The sequence below is a fragment of the Monodelphis domestica genome, chromosome 2 (genome assembly GCF_027887165.1).
Source record: "Monodelphis domestica isolate mMonDom1 chromosome 2, mMonDom1.pri, whole genome shotgun sequence".
Classification (NCBI taxonomy): domain Eukaryota; kingdom Metazoa; phylum Chordata; class Mammalia; order Didelphimorphia; family Didelphidae; genus Monodelphis; species Monodelphis domestica.
The window spans coordinates 493045051-493066516 of NC_077228.1; the positions used below are offsets into that span (position 1 = coordinate 493045051).

The 21466-nt window shown below is 41.5% G+C and overlaps 1 protein-coding gene and 1 long non-coding RNA gene across 25 annotated transcripts in view; one reads left to right on the forward strand and one right to left on the reverse strand.

Annotated features, from left to right (window-relative positions):
* Positions 1-21466, forward strand: part of LOC100617812 (myomegalin) — a 312633-nt gene that overhangs the window by 251301 nt on the left and 39866 nt on the right. For 12 of the 24 annotated variants that reach the window (XM_056819272.1, XM_007485320.3, XM_056819292.1 and 9 more), the window contains 10 exons: positions 289-518; positions 2296-2725; positions 3483-3675; positions 4679-4795; positions 7941-8460; positions 10874-11109; positions 13678-13729; positions 14749-14981; positions 15704-15856; positions 18297-18491. In XM_056819272.1, the coding sequence (XP_056675250.1) occupies positions 289-518; positions 2296-2725; positions 3483-3675; positions 4679-4795; positions 7941-8460; positions 10874-11109; positions 13678-13729; positions 14749-14981; positions 15704-15856; positions 18297-18491 (2359 nt within the window). The remainder of the gene's footprint in view (positions 1-288; positions 519-2295; positions 2726-3482; positions 3676-4678; positions 4796-7940; positions 8461-10873; positions 11110-13677; positions 13730-14748; positions 14982-15703; positions 15857-18296; positions 18492-21466) is intronic. The other 12 variants (XM_056819282.1, XM_056819279.1, XM_056819288.1 and 9 more) reach the window with 3 other exon arrangements.
* On the reverse strand, positions 14330-15244 carry LOC107651013 (uncharacterized). The gene is made up of 2 exons (XR_008916784.1): positions 15034-15244; positions 14330-14761 (listed from the first exon to the last, which is right to left on the reverse strand). It is a non-coding gene; the product is annotated as an uncharacterized LOC107651013 (long non-coding RNA).

Below are 21466 nucleotides of genomic sequence, written 5' to 3' on the forward strand. Positions count from 1 at the left end.
CATCTATTTCCACTGGTCCTAGCTCCACTAGAAGCTTCTAGCACAGGATAGTAATCATTCTCAAGTGATCTATCCAATAGCCGCATCTCTCCTTTTTCCTCTGGTATGTCATTCTCCTACCCCACAAGGTCCATTCAATGCCCTTATGTGCTGCCATCCCAATGGGCCAGGGAAATTCTGGACAAGAGAGAAAATGCCATGGGGTCTGAGTACTCCTTCCCCCGCTTTGGTCTGTGGATATTCTCCCCTTGGGGAATCTAACCAATTTAAACCTCAATTTCTTTTCAGTACGTCAAAGAGGCTTCAGGGAAAAGCCTAGGGACCGAGGAGCCCCAACATTCTAGTCTTCCTCCTTCCCCAACCCAAGGAGATAAAAACAGTGGCCTTCAGGAGGAAGTACTCTGCCTGAAGGTGGAGATCCAACAGCACCTGGAACAGAAGAGAAAAGCCGAAGGGGAGCTGAAGGATCTGAAAGCCCAGATTGAGGAAGCAGGATTCTCCTCTGTTTCCCATATCAGGTCAGAATTATATAAACTGGAAAAGAGGAATTCTTCCAAGCTAGAGCCACGATACCCAAAAGGCTTTCTCTGCCCCAGCTGGGAGAGACATTGGGTACAGCAGGAAAAGCACTGGCCTTGACTGTTGGGAGACAATAGATTCTAAGAAGAAGGGCACCCAAGTATATAATAAGCACCTTCTATGTGCCAAATGCTATGCTAAGTGCTTAACATATCTCATTTGATCTTCCCAGTGATGCTTAGAGAGATCCCTTTTGTGGTTGAGGAAACAGAGGCAGGCAGAGGTTAATAAATTATTATTTTCTACAGTTTGGATAGAAAACTAGTTATGGAATAGAGATCAAGATATCATAGAAAATGGAGTGCTGGGCTTGGAGTCCTATGTTTAGAAACTTAGAAGTGGAAGGGATCTTCCTCAGAGGTCTTCTAGTCTATCCCCCAAACCTATTTTACAGATGAGGAAACTGAGGCACGTAAAATCTAAGGAACTTGCCAAGGCCACAAAAGTAGTAAGGGTCCAAGATGGACTTTGAAGCTAAGTCTTCCTGATTCCAAGTCCATTAAACCATTTACCTGTGTAAGATGATGCTAATTGATGTATACCATGGTATATAATGGGATAGAAAGAGCTGGTTTCAGAATCAGAAAGACATGGATTCAAGACCCAACTCTAACATTGACTAGCTGTGTGACCCTGGGAAAGTCAATTGACTTTATAAGACTATAAATTGCCACCAAGTTGGTGACTGGAATCCAGAGAGGCTGTTTTCACATTGATGTAATCATGGAGCTGGATAAATGTCTATTTGATAGAGAGCTGTCCTTGAAGCCGAGAAGACCCGACCTTAAATGGCAACTCTGACATCTACTAACTGTTGGAACCATGGTAGCCTTAGTACTCTAGACAAATCTTTTAGAAGTTTCAGAAGAAGTCAACCTGTACTGGTAGAAGAAATTTTTTTTACCTGGGAGTTCTCTATATCAGTGAAATCAGAAATTCTCTCTCTCTCTCTCTCTCTCCCTCTCTCTCTCTCTCTCTCTCTCTCTCTCTCTCTCTCTCTCTCTCTCTCTCTCCCCCCCCTCTCACTCTCTCTCCCCCTTTCCCCTCTCCCTCCCCCCCTTCCCCCTCTCTTTTTTTTTCTCCCTCTGACTCTTTCTCTCTGTGTCTCTAACTGTCTGTCTACCTTAGAGAATAGAAGAAGCAGAGAAGGCTAAGTCCAAATAATTTTGCTATACATTGCCTTGATAAAATGTTGAATGGAAGAGAAAGAACCATAATGCATTAGAAAAAAATTGATTTCTTTGGAATGTTCTATGAATTTTACTGACATATTTTTTCTTGGCCTCAGTCATCATCCCATTGGAAAAAAAAACACTCCTTGTCTATTATTAAAAGACCCCTTAAATTCATGGGAATGAATTCATCCCAAACAAGAACATTCTTGCTTTTTGACCCACAAGAGAAATAAAATAGTTATTTGCAAGAGTTCAAATGTTCTTGGCTCCTCGGGACCTGAGATATAAAATTGCACGTTGTAGGAAAAAACCTGAAAAAAGAGTCAGAAGACTGTGGTCTAGTCCTGGCTCCATCACTCACTAGCTGTTTGTGGACCCCTCTGAGCCTTGGTTTCCTCGTCCCCATGAAGAAAGGAAGTCATCCTAGGTCCCTTCCAGAACAAAACTTCTGGTTTACACAATTTTATTTGTTAAGGGGTATATCAGAAATGTTGTCAGCATGCTGAACCTGGTGCCATGTGTCTGTGTGTGCATCCCATAGGAATACCTTGCTGAGTCTGTGCTTGGAGAATGCTGAGCTAAAGGAGCAGATGGGAGAAGCAATGTCTGAAGCATGGGAAATGGAGGAAGACAAGGAGAAGGAAGAAGGGCTGGTGGAGGATGCCAGACAGGATCTGAAAGAAGACAGCCTGTGTGCTGAGGTCAGAAAGCTGCACGGAAAGCTACGGAATGCCAATACCATCATTAACCTCCTCAAAGAACAACTAGCACTGAACAGCAAAGAAGGAGACAATAAGTTGAATCCACAGCTCATCACCCGCCTGGCCAAGGAGATCGACCAGCTGAAGGCGGAAGCTGTTTGGCCTCCTGGGAAGCATCAAGAAGATGAAGAGTCGAAGAGGTCCTATTCCAGACCCCAGACCCTCGACGTTGTGTCTATCCTTGATTTACAATCCAAGGATAGTCACCAGGTAAGTGTGGGCTTCAGGGAGAGAATCCTGAATGTGGAGTCAGTGTAGCTGTCTTTAGCTAGATAGCCAGGTGAAGTGGGATGTAGGAAGTATCATCCCCTGTAGCCTCCAAAGCCTGAAGAAATAGTTAATGATCACTACATTCTTCTCTAGTAGCTACCCTTCCACTCCCCACTAATTGTCCTGTCTTCCTCAAGCCTGACTTTTTTCCCTTTTTTCCCCTTTCCTCTTCTAATATATAGCTAATATTTATATAGCACCTACTATGTACCAGGCACTGTGATAAGAGATGGTATAATTATTCTTATTTGAAGTTCACAGCAACCCTGGGGGGTAAGTGCTATTACTATCCCATTTTACAGATGAGGAAACTGAGGCAAGCAGAAGTTAAGGGTCTTGTCCTAAATTACACAGATAACAAATGTCTAAGGCTAGTTTTGAACTCAGGTCTTTCTGACATCAGGCCCAGGGCTCTTTCCACTATACTACCTACCTACAATAATGAGTAGCTATCCAGTCTGGGCTTGAAAACTAGATTCAGAGAGCTCAGAAAGAAATCTAATTATTTGGAAACTTTTTCTTTACCGTAAGCCTAAATCTCCCAAGTGTTATTATCTTTCTTAAATATTACCAACTACCATTCCAGTCCTTGAAGACAGTGAATAGGCTCCTGCTAAATCTCTTCTCTTTTCCAGATTAAATACGATTCCTTTTATTGAGTCTCCTTTTGAAAGTTTCTCATTTTTGGCTCTCTCAGGTAGACATCCAAACTCAACTCAACAGCAGTGGGCCATCATCAGAATCTAATCTCCAGGGGCCAACTCACCAGCTCCGCTCCCAGTTGGAACAGTGTAGACAACGCTACCAAGACCTCCAAGAGAAACTGCTGGTGTCAGAAGCTACAGTCCAAGTCCAGGCCAACCAGCTAGAGCAATACCGAGCCCTGTTTCGTAAGTCCTGAGTCAAAGGTCATCAAGCTAATGAATTGTGCAGTATGTTAGATATCTCTGAAGTGTTTAAAATACTTTATAGACTAAAAGAATCTTTTAAATTAATTCAGTCCTTCTCATATTTCTGGAAAGTGGAAAGGGAAGGGTATTTTTAAAAAACCTTTATAAAGATTTTATTTTACCTATTACATGTCACAACAATTTGGAAAGGGATATTTTTGCCCTCACTTTGCAGATAGAGAAACTAAGGCACAGTGGATGTGAAGTGACTTTATCCAGTTTGTATCCTAAGTAGAACTAGAGTTAAATCCAAACTTTTGGATTTCTGATATAGTCCTTAGGCCACACTATTCCTCTCTAAAAGAAAACTGATCTCACTGTTTTTCTCCTTTTCACCCATATTCCAATCCACTGTATTGTTCTCTACAAACTGATATCGTGATCGCTGGTCTAAATAATTTGAGATTTTCAATTAGATCCTAAATTTAGTTCTCCTCATTCATCCTCAGAGGTGAAAGTTAACACAAGAACCTAAAAAATACATAGATCTGAGCAGAAGTAAACATGAACTTTCAATAACACAGGGCTCATCACCAGAATACCTTATGTGGCTACAACATGCTTTTTATGTATGTTCTAGCTCATTTGAGCAACTCCACGGGGCAGATTGTGTAAGTAGGGAGGAGACACCAATTTTTTCAGATAAAAAAACAGAGATTCAGAGCAGTGAAGTGACTTTCCTGCTGTTAGATAGTGAGTAAATGGCAGAGTCTTCATTCAACCCCAGGTCTTCCAATTTCAAGCCTGGTACTCTTTCTACCACCCTGTGGAGGAGTGGAGTCCACCAGTGATGGATGGAGCAGGAGTCAGTTCTTTTGTTAGAGTCTAAGCCATGTGTCATGCTCCAGAAATGACATGCCCACTCAGTGCATGACAGTGATATTTTAAGACTAAAGGGGTATAGGGGCTGTGACAGATACAACCATTCTCTCTTCTTGGCTAGGTGAGCCGGGGGTGAAACAGGACAGCAAGCAGATACAGGTGGACCTCCAAGACTTGGGATACGAGACATGTGGCCGAAGTGAGAATGAGGCTGAGCGAGAAGAAACCACCAGCCCTGGTAAAAAAAAAAAAAAGATGGGTACAGGAAGGGGTGTCTCCTCATCTTTCATGAAACATCCTCCTGCCCCTGTACTCCTTAGCTCCCAATATCCTGGTCTTCTGGGACCAAAGTCAAGTGATCCCTTCCTAGTTATGACTTTGGAAGAATATAGGTATAAGTATTATTATCCCTATATTACATCTGAGCAAACTCAGGTTAAGAGGTGGAGTGACTTGACCAGGGTCACCCAGCTATTAAGTATCAGACTGATTCTAAGGTGACACTAGTATACTTTCTCCTTGAAGGCGGTAGATCTTAATGTGGGACAGGGAAATTGCTGACAAGACACTAGGCAAGTCTCATATTTTTAGACTTTCCTAAGAACAGCAGGATAAGTGGTTAGCCAGGGACCAAAATCTCTATAATCCAAATTATTTCAAAGACTCAAAAGTTCCTCTATGTTAGTCCCTGATAAATATGTTTTTGCCTGCTATTTTATTTTGATTCTAGGAAATCAATTGGTTGGGTATTTTGGGTCTTTCCCATTGGCAGCATGAAAACCTTGATGGTAGGAATATAAGAAACTAACAAATAGTAAGGCTCTCATCACATCCCCCTTTCCATGATGTGGATATCTTCTATTTTTACAGCACCTACATTTTCCAATATATACCTTTTCTCTTTTCCCACTCCCAGAGCCATCATGTATGACCAAAAAAAAAAAATTCAAGGAAAAAAACCATTTCAACAAAACTAATCAACATATTAAAAAAGTCTCTCTCTCTCTCTGTCTCTCTCTGTCTCTGTCTCTCTCTGTCTCTCCCCCCCTCTCTCTCCCCCCCTTTGTCTCTGTCTCTCTCCCTCTCTGTCTCTCTCTCTGTCTCTCTCTGTCTCTCTCCCCCCCCTCTCTCTGTCTCTGTCTCTCTCCCTCTCTGTCTCTCTCTGTCTCTCTGTCTCTCTCTGTCTCTCTGTCTCTCTCTCTCTCTTTCTGTCTCTGTCTCCCTTTCTCTCTCTGTCTCTCTCTTCCTTCCTCCCTCCCTCCCCCCATCCTTACTTTCTGTCTCAGAATCAGTTTAAGTATCAATTTCAAGGCAGAAGAGCAGGAAAGGATAGATAATTGGTGTCAAGTGACTTATCCAAGGTTGCACAGCTAGGAAGTATCTGAGGCCAAATTTGAAATCAAGCTTTCCAGACTCCAATCCTGGTTCTCAATCCACTGAACTACCCAGCCTGCCCCATTCACATAGCTCTCCAGGCCCTTCCATGTGTAGTTCCTCACACACAAGATTCTTCATCTTTCATCTCTGTGCCTTACAGGGAACTATCTCCCATCCTAGAGTGCTCTTTCCTCTGGCCTTCTTCCCCCTGGGTACCACTTCTACAGGAGGCCTTTGCCTGTCTCATCAACTATTAATGCTTTCCCTTCTAAGACTACCTTTTATTTTCTCACTTTTAAAGTAATATTTTTATCTCTTTTAATTACATATAAAAATTTTAACATTTTTGGGGTAAATTTTGATTCCAAATTCTCTTCTTCCCTCCCACCCTCCCTGAGATAGTAAGTGATCTGATATAACAACCATGCAAACATTTTACTATATTAGTCATTTTGTGGCAGGGATTTCAAATATAAAATGAAAAAAGTTAAGTACATTATGTTTTGGTCAGCATCTTCAGCCTTTTATTTTCTCTTGTAATAATACAATACTTAACATTTTTTATTTGGCAATTTTATCTTCCCAACTATAATTTCAACATATGTTTTCTGAAATTATAAGATCCAAATTGTCTCCCTCCCTCCTTCCCCTCCCCCCTCTCTGAGAAGGTAAGCAATTTGATCTGGGTGGTACACACATCATCATGTACAACATACTTCCATATTGGTCATCGTTGTAAGAGAATACTCGTATAAAGCCAAAACACCAAAATAAAAACTCAAATAAACTAAAGTGAAAAATCAAATGCTTTGATCTGCATCTGACTCCAACAGTTCTTTCTCTGGAGGTGGAGAGCATTCTTTATCCTAAGACCTTCAGAATTGTCCTTGCTTATTGTGTTGCTGAGTAGCTCAGTTTATCGCAATTGATCATCATACAAGACCAATAATATAATATTGCATGCACTGATTTATAGAAATATTTTCTTACTCACTAGAATGGGAGTTCCTTAAGGGCATGAACTGTCTGGGCTTTTGATTTTTATTTCCAGAGCCCAGCACAATACTCAGCTCTTTGGAAGTACAAGTACTTAATAAATCCCTGGTGATGGATCAATTAATTGGTTGGTTGCAAGCCTGACCCTTCACTGTTCATGAGAAAACTGAGACTTAGGTCAAGTGACTTGCTACCAGTTGCTCATACCTTTCCCTCTATGACTCTGTGTTCTCTGAATCCATATTGTATATATGTCTTCTCACCTACTGGCATGGAAGTGCCAAGAGGGCAGAGACTGTTGGCTTTTTCTTAGTCCTTCCTGAGCTTTAACATAGTGGAGAAATATGATAAAAATGCTTTTTGGTTGGTTGGTTGATTGACAATCTAACCCCCTCCTTCTATAGTTAAGGAAACTGAAACCAGGGTGGTTATGTGACTTGATTAAAGCCTTATAGGTAGTCAGTAACAGGCAGAATTTGAGCTCAGTTCATCTGAAGCCACAATTTCTGCTGGAGCCCATTTCAGGATTCCCTTGTTATTACACGTCTTTCTTGGACTCCTTTCCCAACTGTCATCCCAGTGGCAAGAGCAGCAAGTATTGGTCTTGACTTGTCCCCGGGGTCTCTGTCTCCTTCCAATGATTCTGCCCAGGAAAATCTCTATTTTAGTTTAGGCTTATGGTATAGGGTTGTTGTGGGTAAATTGAGCAAATTTTAATTTTACTTATTATATGTATTTTACTTATTTTTAAAGATACTGGAATGGTTTGCCCTTTCCTTCTCTAGCTCATTTTACAAATGAGGAAACTGAGGCAAATAATAGGGTTAAGTGACTTGCCCAGGGTCGCAAAGTTAGTTTCTGAGATCAGATCTGAACTCATGAGGGGAGTCTTCCTTATTTTTATAGACTATAAAATGCTATATAAGTATAACTTATTATCACTGTTATCATCAGATGCTCATTAAAGCTTTCCATACATTGAAGCTCCCACCCTCTTTTGTCTTTCACAGAATGCGAAGAACATGATGTCTTCAGTGAGGCCAGACTCAATGAGGGACGACACTCTCAGTACAATTTTCTGGGGTCAGCACTGACGAGTTCCCCTCTAAAGAGGCCATTGGGAAAACAGATGGATTTCTTGGAATATGGAAAATCAGAGGACATTGCCGTCCTCCAGCAGCACATCCGAGACCTGAAGGCAAGACTGCAGAATTCAGACAAGGTTATCCAGAATCTCAAGTGCCGGGTGCGATCTTTCTCTGTCACCAGTGACTACGCCTCTAGCCTGGAGAGGCCCCGAAAAATGAAGCTCAGGGATGGTGACCTCACATCCTCCCCATCCCACAGCCTCACGGATGAGGATGAAGGGTGGCAGTCTGACGGGATGGGGGTCTTCTGCCCACCTGAGATGCAGGCCAGAAAAGATTTGGAGAAACTCATCCAGAGGGTGTCCCTGTTGGAGGCCCAGCTTCCCAAATCTCAGGTTGAAGGGAAGCTGGCAGAAGAGCTAAGATCAGCTACCTGGCCAGGGTAAGAGGAAAAGCAATTTCCGTTGGGCAGAGCCAGAGGGAAGCTGAGATTGAGTTATAAATGCAATTACAGAGTTAGAGTTGAAAAGGACTTCAGAGGTCATCTCATCCAACCACCTTCTCATTTTATAGAGGGTCTAGAGAAAGGGAAGGGACCAGGATTTGGAATCCAGGTCATCCGATTCCAGCCATACTGTTCTCTTCACTGCAATACTCTCTGAGATTATAAATGATGGATTAGTACCTACCCAAAGAGGTTTTTGAGATATAGAGGAGGGATGAAAAGAGGGATCTTGCTCACCACTAAATAACTTCTTTCTGGCCCATGGACTCATGTTTTTGTTCTTTTGCTTTTTAAAATATATATATATTTCATTTATGTTATTAGATATTTTCCAATTAAATGGGAAGAAATTTATATTCATTAAAATTTTAATTTCCAATTCTTTTTCCTCACTCTCACCCCTTCCCCATCCATTGAGAATGAAAGCAATATGATAGCGATTGTACACATGGAGTCATGCAAAACATTTCAGTATTAGCTATTGGTTTCTATGCATTTCCTCCTATGACAATTCCATCTTCTTTCAGTGGAATGTAAGTTCTAGGCCTTGGAAGTAGTGGGAATTTAATAAATATCGGCCAAATGGACTCTGTCTCATTCACCTTCCAAGAGGGACCCCTCAAGACATCTATCTGTGAATTCCTAGGGCCATGTTGTTTATCATCCCTTTCTTCCCCACACATAACACTATTGTTCTTTATATAGTTTTATATTCATTCCCTCTATAAACCCAGTATTTACCTATGGGGTATGATAGAGAATATATATATATCTGGGAGAGAAAAGGCAATTAAAATCCATTTGTGTTCCTTTTATAATTCTAATAGAGAGGGAAATTAGGTTTTCTTTGTGGAAACAGAAAGATGGTTAAATGAGGAGGAATTTTTATGTATAGAATCATAGATTGAGAACTAGAAGGAGCCTTAGAGGCCATTAAATCCAACCTCCTCATTTTACAGATATGGACACTGAGTCTTAGGGGTTGAGTAAATTGCCTAGGGTCATACAGCAATGAAGAATTTGAATTCAGATCTTCCCAACTCCAAGTCCATCATTCTATCTCCTTCTACAACATGCTGTTTCTTGATGTGCTGGCAAGGGAAGTTATTTGTGAGGCAGCAATATGTATATATTTATATTTTTTGCTCAAAATATATTTTGCTCAAAAATATATATACACATATATAATTATACTTTATTAGATCAGTAAAATATAATTTACATATTATAATTATTCCTATATGAATATATTAATTGATATACTTTATATTAATCTCATTTATTATTTGTATATTTTTAGAATGTATAATTTTATACATGCATACACATAATGTATGAGTTTGTATATGTATACACATGATATATAATTTATACATACACATATGTAATATATGCTTTTATATATGTATACACACATTTTATACATCTATCTATAAAAACTGGTTACATAAATTATAATGGATAGAGCAGTGGACTTAGATTTTGGAAGTCAGGGTTTCAATCTTACCTCAGGCATTTAGTAGCTTAGTATGACTAAAGCAAGTCATTTTCCCTCATAAAGCCTCAATTTCCTTATCTATAAAATAAAATAACTATTTTAAATAATTTAATAACATTTTATTTTTAAAAATGAAAATATAAATAAAAGTAAATATAAATAAACATATTTATATTTAAATATAAGTAGATATATAATATCTATATTATATAAATAAATAGTAAATAATAAATAAAATAAAATAAATAATAGTAATATAATAATAAAATAAATAAATAATAAATAAAAGTAAGAAATATAATAAATAACTATTTCTTACACAGGATTGTTGATGGGAAAGTGTTCTTGTAAACCTTCAAGTGCTACTACTCATGAATAAGTTAGTATTTTTTTAAGCCTTACTTTCTGTCTTAGAATCAATACTAAGAATTGGTTGTGAGGCAGAAGAGTGGTAAGGGAAAGGAAATTGGGGTTAAGTGACGTGTCCAGTCACACAGCTGGGAAATAAGTTGGTATTCAAGTGTAAAGGGAGTCGCTGTGCCTCCTCTCCCCCAACCCCTACTTCATAAGAAAATACAGGGTGCTTGGTCGTTGTTAGGAGACATTGGAGAGGCACCTTCCCTTTGAGGGTGAGCCTACCCAACGATCTAGTAAGAATCCCTTTGCCTGGGGACTTTCCTTTTTTTCATTGTTATCCTTCGATTGTGTTGTCATGGCTGATTTCTCAAAATTCAGTCTGAGAGAGAAAGGGGCTCCCCATGGGGGCTTTCAAATGGTCTTCCAGAGTCCCTAGAAATAGCAAAAAGCTCTCTTTTCACTTTTGTTCTCCATTCTCCATCCCCTGCACATCAGGAAATACGACTCCTTGATCCAGGCTCAGGCCCGAGAGCTGTCACACCTGCGCCAGAAGATTCGGGAAGGGAGAGGTGTATGCCATATCCTCAGCCAGCACCTCAGGGACACCGTTAAGTCTTTTGAGGACCTGCTTCGAGGCACGGACATCGACTACTACCTGGGACAGAGCTTCCGGGAGCAGCTAGCTCAGGGGAGCCAGTTAGCAGAAAGACTCACCAACAAGCTCAACACCAGTAAGTCATCCCATGGGCCTCTACAAGAGCTACTTAGTCCACTTCATCCCACCCCATCCCAGTGTAGGTGTGCCTCCTGGATAGACTTTTTTTTTTTTGGTACCTGCTAGGTTCTGCTAGGTTCCTTTACTTGTGTCCAAGGGAGCCAACTGGGAGAAAAGGCTCCACCAATTAGAGCAAGGCAAGCATTTAGTAATGCGCCAGAAACAGGGCATTATACAAACACAAGGAAAAACACAGTCCCTGCCCTTGAGGAGCTTCCAATCCCAGTGGGTGAAGATAGCCCTTAAATGGGAGCTGTTGAAGAGAAGGGTGCAGGTGTAGGAAATGGAATAGAGAAAGGAAAGTAGTAGAAGATGTCTTGTGGGTTGAGTTAGGAATGAAGCCTACAGTGGAAGGCTGGAGCCTCCTCTTTAAGATGGAAGTTCCAAGAGGAACCAGTCAACCAGAAGAAAGAGGCTGGAAGGGGTAGAGTAATTACCCTCTAATGTAAGTAGTCCAGGGGTCTAGAGGGAGCTTCCAGGGTGAACATGGAGAGTAATGATCTGGGTCCTCCAGGAGTGGTCAGATGATGGAGGAGAGGAGCAGGAAGGAGACGCAATACTAGGGAAGATTTGGGGAGAGGGGAAATAAATGCCACCGAAGCTTAGTTCCTCAGTGCAACTCAACAAACATTTATGAACTCTATTATGGGCAAGGCACTGTGTTAAATATGTGGGGAAGACCATATAAGAATGACCTAATAAGCCCTGCCCTCAAGTTGGGAGTTTATATTTTCTAAAAGAGTGGAGGGAGGATGCCACCTTATTCTCCCAAATTGTAAAGTATATTATAAATATAGTTATCCCTTTCATATCTCTACTTTCCCCTTTGAAGTTTTATTATATCATGGATTAGCATAAGAAATTAAATGAGAAATTCAGAGGAGTTTTGCAGGTGATACAGAAAAATGTTTAGAAACTCAGAAATGCATACTTAACCTAAAATTTACAATTGGGTACTATAAACATCTCATAAAAGAAAAAAAAATTCATACTTTTTCTCCAATATGAAGGGAGGGTCAAAATATTTTATGTGGATTTTCCAAATCAAGGGTGGGTGGGTGGGTGGAGGACAAAGGGATACCATGCCCCTAACCCTTATGATGTGAAAGGGATAACTTTATAAAGAGGCATATGATTATTGTTAATGGTAGCAGTACCTGACTGATTCTTTAAGGACTGGCTTTATTTTATTAAAGTGAATTTCAGTGATAAGCAACCAAGAACAAATAAGATGGGCTTGGGAATGTAGGGGGAGTCAGATATAGATTTGCATAAGAGTCAGAAATATAATTGGGATGGGGGGGGGTCTGATCTACCAGTTTCAGTAAACACAGTTATGATTGTAATACTCTTAGGGGGAGCAATGTGTCTGAGACCAGGCCAATGGCAGGACTTTGAAGCTTTGGAATTCCTTAGGAGGATTTTTTTGTCCTTGTCCTCACTGTTATAACTGCTCTGGGACTTAAAGGAAGACTTTGCAAAGAATTAAAGTAGAGCGATTCAAAGCCTCCAGGCTTTTATTTGGCATGTTTCAACTCACACAAGAAAGTTTACATGGTTTATCTTGAGATACTTGGGGTGTGGAGACAGACATCAAAGGAAGGCTACTAGGTCAATACCTTTACTCCCCCTCCCCAAACAAGGGCAGTGCCTGATGCCTCTGAAATCAGGGCAGCTGACATCCATAAAGGGACACAGGGGAAGTGATACAAGGATACAGGAGAAAGGAGATACACAGGCATGTAACCAAAGCCTCAGACACAATGATCTTCAGGATGTGGGAGGAACGAATCCAGACTGATCCTTAGAGAGGTCATCCCTTGGATTTGGTGAATCATTACACTAAACTCTCACCATTCCTTCCCTTAAATAGGTGAGAATCCTAAGCCATCCCTCTAATAATCTGAGCAGCTCAGTTCCAAAGCTAGGTGTTATTGGGAAAGATGGGATCATCTGATTGACTGGGAAACTGGAAGTTTTCTAAGTATTCCAGAAAAGTGGGGAGTGGGAGAGTGCAAGGAAGAGAAGAAGGAAAACAGAGAACAGTATCCACCTTTCTGGGCTCTGAAAACCAGCAAGGATTTTGGTTGCTACCTAGTCCTTTAGAGTTGGGAAGGAAGCAAGAAGTAACCTCTCATCCAGTTGAAACTCTGCCTACTAGAACAATCTTCTGAAAATAAATATACTTGGCCTGCTCCCCTAAAGACTATCAAACAATGGAGAGAGAATGAATATGTGTTGGGAGATGACCTGCCCTAAGTACCTCCAGTCCCTATCCAAGCTACAGGGGAATCTCTTCTTCCAAGTAGTCCCCCATCATTTTTTTCATTTTTTATTGTCATGAAAAACACACTTCCATATTGGTCATTGTTGTAATAACACTCATACATAACCAAAATCCCGTAGTAAAACCAAAGATGTACTGATGTGAAAGACAACTCCAGCTAGCCCCCATTATTTACTTGCATGTAGAAGGGTGAATTTTTTCCATTTCTAATTAGACCAATCTGGATTTTGTTTCCAGAGGATCGAGAGAAGATGGATGATCAATCAAGTCATGAGCTACTGGCCCTCAGGTAAATTTATTTATTTATTTATTTATTTTTAAACCCTTATCTTCCATCTTGGAGTCAATACTGTGTATTGGCTCCAAGGCAGAAGAGTGGTAAGGGCTAGGCAATGGGGGTTAAGTGACTTGCCCAGGGTCACACAGCTGGGAAGCGTCTGAAGCCAGATTTGAACCTAGGACCTCCCGTCTCTAGGCCTGGCTCTCCATCCACTGAACCACCCAGCTGCCCCTGTCCCCTCAGGTAAATTGAAACTAATCTTGAAAGATAGGTTGTCAATGGAGAACCTTTTTTTTTTTTGAAGTAAACAGATGAGAGGGTCATAAGGGAGAATGTAGAGGGATTCTGTTTCCTACAGTAATTAAAAATGACTGAAACAAGAAATTATATGATATGCTTACAACCTGTATCATCTTACCTGCCTTCTTGGGGAGAAGGAAGGGGAAAAAAAGAATGAGACATAGATTTGTGGACATAGCTAATGTGAGAATATTTTTCTCTTGGATAAGCATATACTATATAATTTATTTCATATTTATAATAAATTATATGTATGATATTTACATATTATGTTATATATTAACAAATGGTAACCAAAAAGTCTAAAAAAAGAGTCTATTCTTCATACATAAAGGCATTTTCCTTTGTGTAGAAAGCTTGTCTTTTTTTCCTTCTTTATTTTGACACCATCATATTTGTTCTCATTTGCCTGTTAATTTTCCAAGATTAGTAACCTAGCATGGGTCAGACTTTAAGATCAACCAACCAGGTGTCGAACCCCAGGAGATTTTAGACAAAGAAGACACATGATGGAGCCTTGGAAAGAAGCACTTATCATAGCTTTAGAGTTGGAAAGATCCCTAGAGATGATCTTGCTCAATAACCCTCATTCTACAGCGAGGACACACAGACCCACAGAAGTTGGTTGCCTGGCCCAAATTCTCACCGATGGTAAAATATCACTCCACTACAGTAGTGGTGGGTTGCAGATGACCATGCTTTCATCTTCTTTGTTCCCTTGTCACTAGGCTCAGCAAAGAACTACAAGAGAAGGAGAAAGTGATTGAAGCCCTGCAGTCCAAACTCAACGCTAGATCCCTAACTCCCTCCAGCAGCCATGCCCTCTCAGACTCCCATCGATCTCCCAGCAGCACCTCTTTCCTATCAGAGGACATGGAAGGCAGCTCAGATATGGATGTGGCCAGCGAGTATACCCAGTATGAAGATGACTGTGCAGACAAAGCTTCACCCAACCTCCCAGGTAAGCCTCAAAGCTTTGGGTTTTATAGAGGGAATTATAATAATCACTGAACTTCTCATCACCAAACCAGCATGGTGCTGTTGAGTTTCAGGCTCATGTTCCATATTGCCGTGTTCTCTGTTCACAAAGTTCACCTCAAAATCCTGCTTCCATCTTTTAAATGCATGCTATGGCTCACCAGGGGGCAGTTGGTTGCTGTTGAGAAGACAGTGTGTCTGGATCATTGTGAATTCACTATCACGACTGGTAACCATGACACAGAATATCACACCATGCTCATTTGGCGGGGGCACTGCATGGCCTCATCCTCATATCAAAAGCTAGCAATTGCATCGATCCTTTCATCATTATGCTCTCCTTAAGCAGTGAATTTCCATCTCACCTGTGCCAACCTTGCTATTAAGAGTTCCCAAACAATTTGCTCCCCAGGTATCTTTGATCACCCAAAGCTTTCAACAGCCTCTCTCACTGCTTTTTGGTATGACCATTACTAAGGGCTCTTGGCTCTGAGATTATCATTTCATATGGGACGGCTTCTCCATTGAAGCATCTCCCTTCCAAATATAGATCCTATTTCCAAGTCAGTGGATATGAATCCATCAGGTTGGTTTGCTCTGTTCACTAGGGGTGAAACTCTGGCCCTGGTATTTCCTGGGAAAACAGTCAAAATTGCACTGCTCTGTATAACATGAAAACTTCTCTTTCACTCATGGGTTTTGTAGACTCCATCCATCATTCGGGTAAAAGTGCAGCTCCTTCATCTAACCCATCCTCTACCACTACATCCCATGGGGCTAAGAAGGAATCCAGCAGCATCCCCGCAACCATGCCATCTTCTCAGAAACCCCCCAAGGAGGCCAGCCAGGCACATACAGGTATGCACCAGTCCATATAGGTATAGGACAGCAGCCGCCTAAAGGGACAAGCAGGACATCAGAAAATTGATCCTTGCCCCAAGACTTCATTCAGTTGTACCTGTTCGAATTTGCCTTCCTCCCTCTTGTTGGATGATGGTTAAGGGTTCAGATGGGCTCAATCTTTTTATGGAAAATTCCAAGGGATAGCCATAATAATTCTATGGCTGTATTGGAATGTTGAGTTAATTTTACAGAAAATGAAGGACATCTATTTGTTTAGATTTGGAGTCTTATTGTTATCCTGAGACTTCTCTGTTAATGACATTTTTTATACCATTTATTTTGACCTCTCCCTAATTCTTTTTTGGGTTATAGTGGTGATATGTGCCTCGTTGTTAAATTGTTTTCTTAAGATAGGTATACATGCAACACACACACACACACACATACACATGCACATTTTTAAACCCTTACCTTCTGTATTAGAATCAGTACTGTGTAGTGGTTCCAAGAGGATAAAGGCTAGGCAATGAGGGTCAAGTGACTTGCCCAGGGTCACATAATTAGGAAGCATCTGAGGACAGATTTGAACCCTGGACCTCCTATCTCTAGGTCTGGCTCTTAATCCATTGAGCCACCCAGCTGCCCCCTATCTCACTTATATTTTTCATGAGGACCCTAAGTCCCAGAGAGTTGAAAATAGCTACTTTATTCATCATTTGTATTTTATGTTCTTGGTTTCTACCAACAGACCACTGAAACTTGAGCTTACATCATTGATCTAAACATTTAGAAAGTTCTTAGTTCAACCAGAGACCTATAGATAATGAGGAAAAGAGGAAACTTTGTTTTTCACCTCTTAGCTTTTCTCATTCTTAGCTTCCTAGTTTCCTTTCATCCTGGGAAGCTGAGGTGTTGTCCTGAAAAAGAAGGATATCCTTAGAGACAGATCTGAGTTCAAATCTTCACTCTGACACCAGTTATGTGATCTTGGTCAGATTACCTAACTTTTCTGTATCTTAATTTCCTCCCATGTAAAATGAAGATGATAAATCTTAGAAAGAAAGCTCTTTGTAAATGTTAAAGTACTATGTAAATTTGAACTATTTTTCACATTCCTGTTTCCAAAATGGGATTTGACTTTTGCAGTACCCCAAGAATTTGGTCGGAGTTTACTTCCTACCCCACCTTCCAAGTCTGCCTGTCTTTCATTTGAAGGGGGGAAAGTTCCCCTTTAGGCAAGAGGACTGCAGTGTTTGTGTCTGTAGGAGATCCTTAGGAAGAAGCCCAGAACTGGGGCTTCATTACCCTTAAGCAGCAGGGTACTGGACATCTAAGTGACTTCTCTCAAGTCAGATCATTTAAATCAAATATGAATGGGGCAGCAGTGGATAGAGCACTAGGCCTGGAATCAGGAGGACTTGGGGTCAATCTGGCCTCAGATACTTCCTAGCTTTGTGACCCTGGGCAAGTCACTTGACCCCCATTGCCTAACCCTTTCTGTTCTTCTGTCTTAAAATTGATACCGAGTCAGAAAAGAAGGGCTTTAGAATGTATAGATATAATAAACCCTCTTGCTCTGTTCAAGGCACTCTTTAGTGCTATGAGACTTTTAAAGATAAAACAGAGGAAAAATTAGAAAGCCAAGACTTCAATCTTAGTACTTGAATGTTTCCTTATTGAATGTTTGGTAAGAGTAATACCAGCATTTTTGGATGACATGAAAATGACACATCCCCGGCTTTAGGGACACAGATGGATCAAAGCATTTACAGATGGAAAGGACTTTAGAGAGTCCACATCTTGTTCAAACTGCCTCATCCTACAGCTAAGGGAATTGAGAGCCCCATCCAAACAACTTGCTTGGGATGCCATTGGTAGTGAATAACAGCTTTGGGATGCATATACACTCACCTCCTCTGACTCTAAATCCATCCCTTTTTTCATTCACTACCTTTTCAACTCAGTATTTAGCAAGCATCCTCCTGAGAACAGATTCTGGAGTGCTGCCCCATTGCTTCAGATAGATGTTAGGGAAGGATCGCTTTGCTTTTATCAAGCCAGATGCTTCATTTCATGGTAACCCAGACTATATCTCAAAAGGAAGTTCTGTGGGGGATAAAAAGAGGAAAGCCAGAAAAGTGATGGACTTCCCAGGAGGTGAGAAGTCACCTTTTGCCTTTTCAGAAAATGCCATGCCTCATTCTACAGTTGTCTGGAAGTGGTCATCTTCTCTCTCTCTCTCTCTCTCTCTCTCTCTCTCTCTCTCTCTCTCTCTCTCTCTCTCTCTCTCTCTCTCTCTCTCCCCCCTCCCCCCCTCTCTCTCTCCTTTCTCTTTCTCCCTCTCTTCCTTTCTATTTCCCTCTGTCTGTCTGTCTCCATTTGTTCTCATATTCTTCCTCTAATGATTTTCCTCCCTTTCTCTCCATCTCTCTATTTTGTCTTTGTTTGTTTCCAGGCCTTTATTTTAACTCCATGCCCAAGCCGGTTGGCCTTCGCCAGCCTCCATTTTCCTCAACCCCCTCCATCTTTCTGCCTTTTGGCCCCCCTCCCCCTTCTGCTCCTCCCCTCCTTGGCTGCTGTGGAACATCGGTGTTCTCCTTGGCAGAGGCTCAGCAGGAGTTGCAGATGCTACAGAAGCAGTTGGGAGAAAGTGAGAGACTCCCAGTGGATTTGTCTCCTCTCTGTGGCATGTGGCTCTGCATGGCTTTCAGTGAACTTTGTGGCTTAAAAAAAAAAAAGATATTTGCAGACTTTGAAGCAGAAGCAGATTGGGGGCAGCTCTGCTTGCTTGGTACATAGAGAAATTCATTCAACTGCAGTTGGCTGAACGTATGCGTGTGTGTGTGCATTGTACGCAAAGGGTATTCCTGAGGCATTAGGCATGGTCCGTTGTCCAGAGTTGTATATGAATTGAAGTGCAACAAGGAATCGAATGCACCAGACTTTACCATGAGGGAAGACTTCCCTTCCTTCTAACTTGGTTTGGGCTGTAGAATCTTCAGATGAGACCCTGGAGATGACAGGGGAGAAGCAGGCTTACTTATGGCCCCTTCATATTTATACTGACCCCCTTAACTGCAAAATGCCTATTAGCAGTGTAGTCTTATCCTGAGAACATCAGGGAGACAAACTAAGAAGGTAGAGGGCAACTCTTCTCTTCCCCCACCATAGAAGCTGATAATGACTAGTCTGGTCTGATCTCCTACTGAGCGGGTGAATGACAGATCTCCAGAGGCCAGAAGAATGGGGTGCAGGATTTATGGGGTGAAATACTATGTATTGTACCTTCTAGAATGGTTCTTTTTTTTTAATAAACTCTTCTATCTTGGAATCAATACTGTGTATTGGTTCCAAGGCAGAAGGGCTAAAGGGCTAGGCAGTGGGGACCAACAGCTAAGAAGTGTTTGAGACCAGAGTCAAACCCAGCTCTAAGCCTAGCTCTCAATTCACTGAGTCATCCAGCTTTCCCTCTAGGATGGTTCCTTTATTTCACAGAGTTCCATACACACACACCCTAGATCTCTGGCTACTTATCTTTCAGGAGAAGTCTTTGGTATCTGGGTTGGATGAATCTTCTTTGAAAGGTCTATTTTGTAGGGCCATCTATAGCCAAAACAATTTTAAAATAAACAAACAACCCTTTTTTGAATGTTTCTGACTCTGGGAGCATTTTCTCTAGGAAGAAACTAAATGGACTTGAAAATACACAAACCCAGGGAGAGGGGTTGGAGTGATGGGGCTACAGGTTACTGAGTGGAAGGATCGGTCAGTATCAGAGAGACCTTTTGCCCAGAATCCACAGCCAAGGCTCCCAATGAATGATCGTGAAAAGATGAATGGGCCAGACTGGATGTGTGTAGAGTCAGGCACGTTTGGATTTTCTCCCCTGCTGTTTTTCAAGTTTGTTCTCAGCATGAGGCTACATAGCTAACTCTCTACACTAGCCCATTTGGGGCAGTTCGTAGACTAATAAAAGTTCAGTGGAACATGAGGAACCCGAGTAACCCAAGCTAGCCAGCACAGCTTGATAGTTTGAAATCCAGCTGAGCAAAGTCATTTTTCCCAGAAGAGACAGAGATTAGGAAATCTATTACCAAGAAAATAATGAAGAATAGGAGAAGCATTCCTCTGCCATACCTGGCTTAGGTTCAAGTACAATTCTACCCAGAGCGTGAAGTCTGAATGAGGCAAATTCTACAGCCCCCTTCCAGAGATGCCATGTAGTTTCCTCTCTTTCTTAAGACTAGACAAAGGTGCCAAATGCAGGCTTGGAAGCAGAGGATCTAGAAGTGAGAATTGCCAGAAAACAATCTCTTCTCATACCCAAATTGAATAGATTCTCCTACCTTTTGTAGAATCATACAATCTTGGAACTGGAAGGGTCAAAGTTATCTGGTCCTTTCATCTCCACTCCTTTCTTCCTTCTCCAGTTCTTTTTCGCTTCTGGTCAGCTTGACCTGATCCAAATGAAAAGATGGAAAATTAAAAGGGGACCCCCTGACACAGCCCTGTAAGGAAGGAAGCCTGAAGAGGAGCTAGACATTCCTACCTTGGGCTAAACAGGAAGAATGTTTGGCAGCTGCTCTTTGAACCACTTGTTTCCTAGTTTCTTTGGGCTAGAGCATTAGTACCAGATTGTCCCAGAAGCAGACATAATGAACTCCCATTTTGTCTTTGGGTGCATTGTCCTGGAAGAATGACTGTTGCTCAGTGTGGCTCTTTCTCTGCTCCAGAAATCATATATGCTTAACATTGTGGTTTGCATGGCAGCTTCTCTGGTCATTGAAGACTTGATGTACAGTGTTCACAGAGACTTATCTGTGTGGGTGTCAATAAGTCCTTAAAGCACATGAGTGTTTGTATGTGCTCAGGGCTTTCTGGCAAGGGAAGCGTGGGATATATGTCCATAACAAGTGCTCTTACTAATATATTCAGATGTTTCCATGATTGTGATTGAAAAGTCTGTCCACTGCCTCTAGTTTTGATCTTTGTCTTATCCCTTTCAGCCCCTATTCCCAGAGACCCTAAACAACACTGATTGGGTATTCTTTAAATCATGGAAAAGAAGGAACTGTATAAGTGGGATGGAATGGTTATTGAGGACCAAAAGGGAAGCTCCCTGAGCCCTCTAAGGATCCTGAGTGGGCTGAAGGCAGAAACAATGGCATCCTTTTAAAATTCCCAAGCAGGGTGACAAATGGTTTATGCCAAGAGGGGAGTGTTCTTATTCATATATTCACACTTTCCATAACTGTGGCATAAGTGGAATGGATGGTGATTGAGGACCAAAGGGAAGTTCAGTGAGCCCTCTGAGTACAGCAAGTGCTTAAATGTTTGTGGCCTTGATGGCTGCCTGGAAGGAAGCAGAGTCAACTGAATTTTCCCTGAGGTCCAGCCTCCCCAGCTTGGCTTTTCTGCCAAGGGAGATGTCAGAGAGGACAATGGGAAGGGCCCTATCAGAGGACACTTAGAGGTCATCTACTCCAACTTCCCACCCAATGTAAGAAGTCCCTGAGGCTTGAATTCTTTATATCAGAGCTAGATGATGTCTGCTTTAATAGTGGCTCATTATGTTCCTTGTGAAACACTTGGCTCTGGCTCACTGCTCACCTGGAGCCTCTGGAT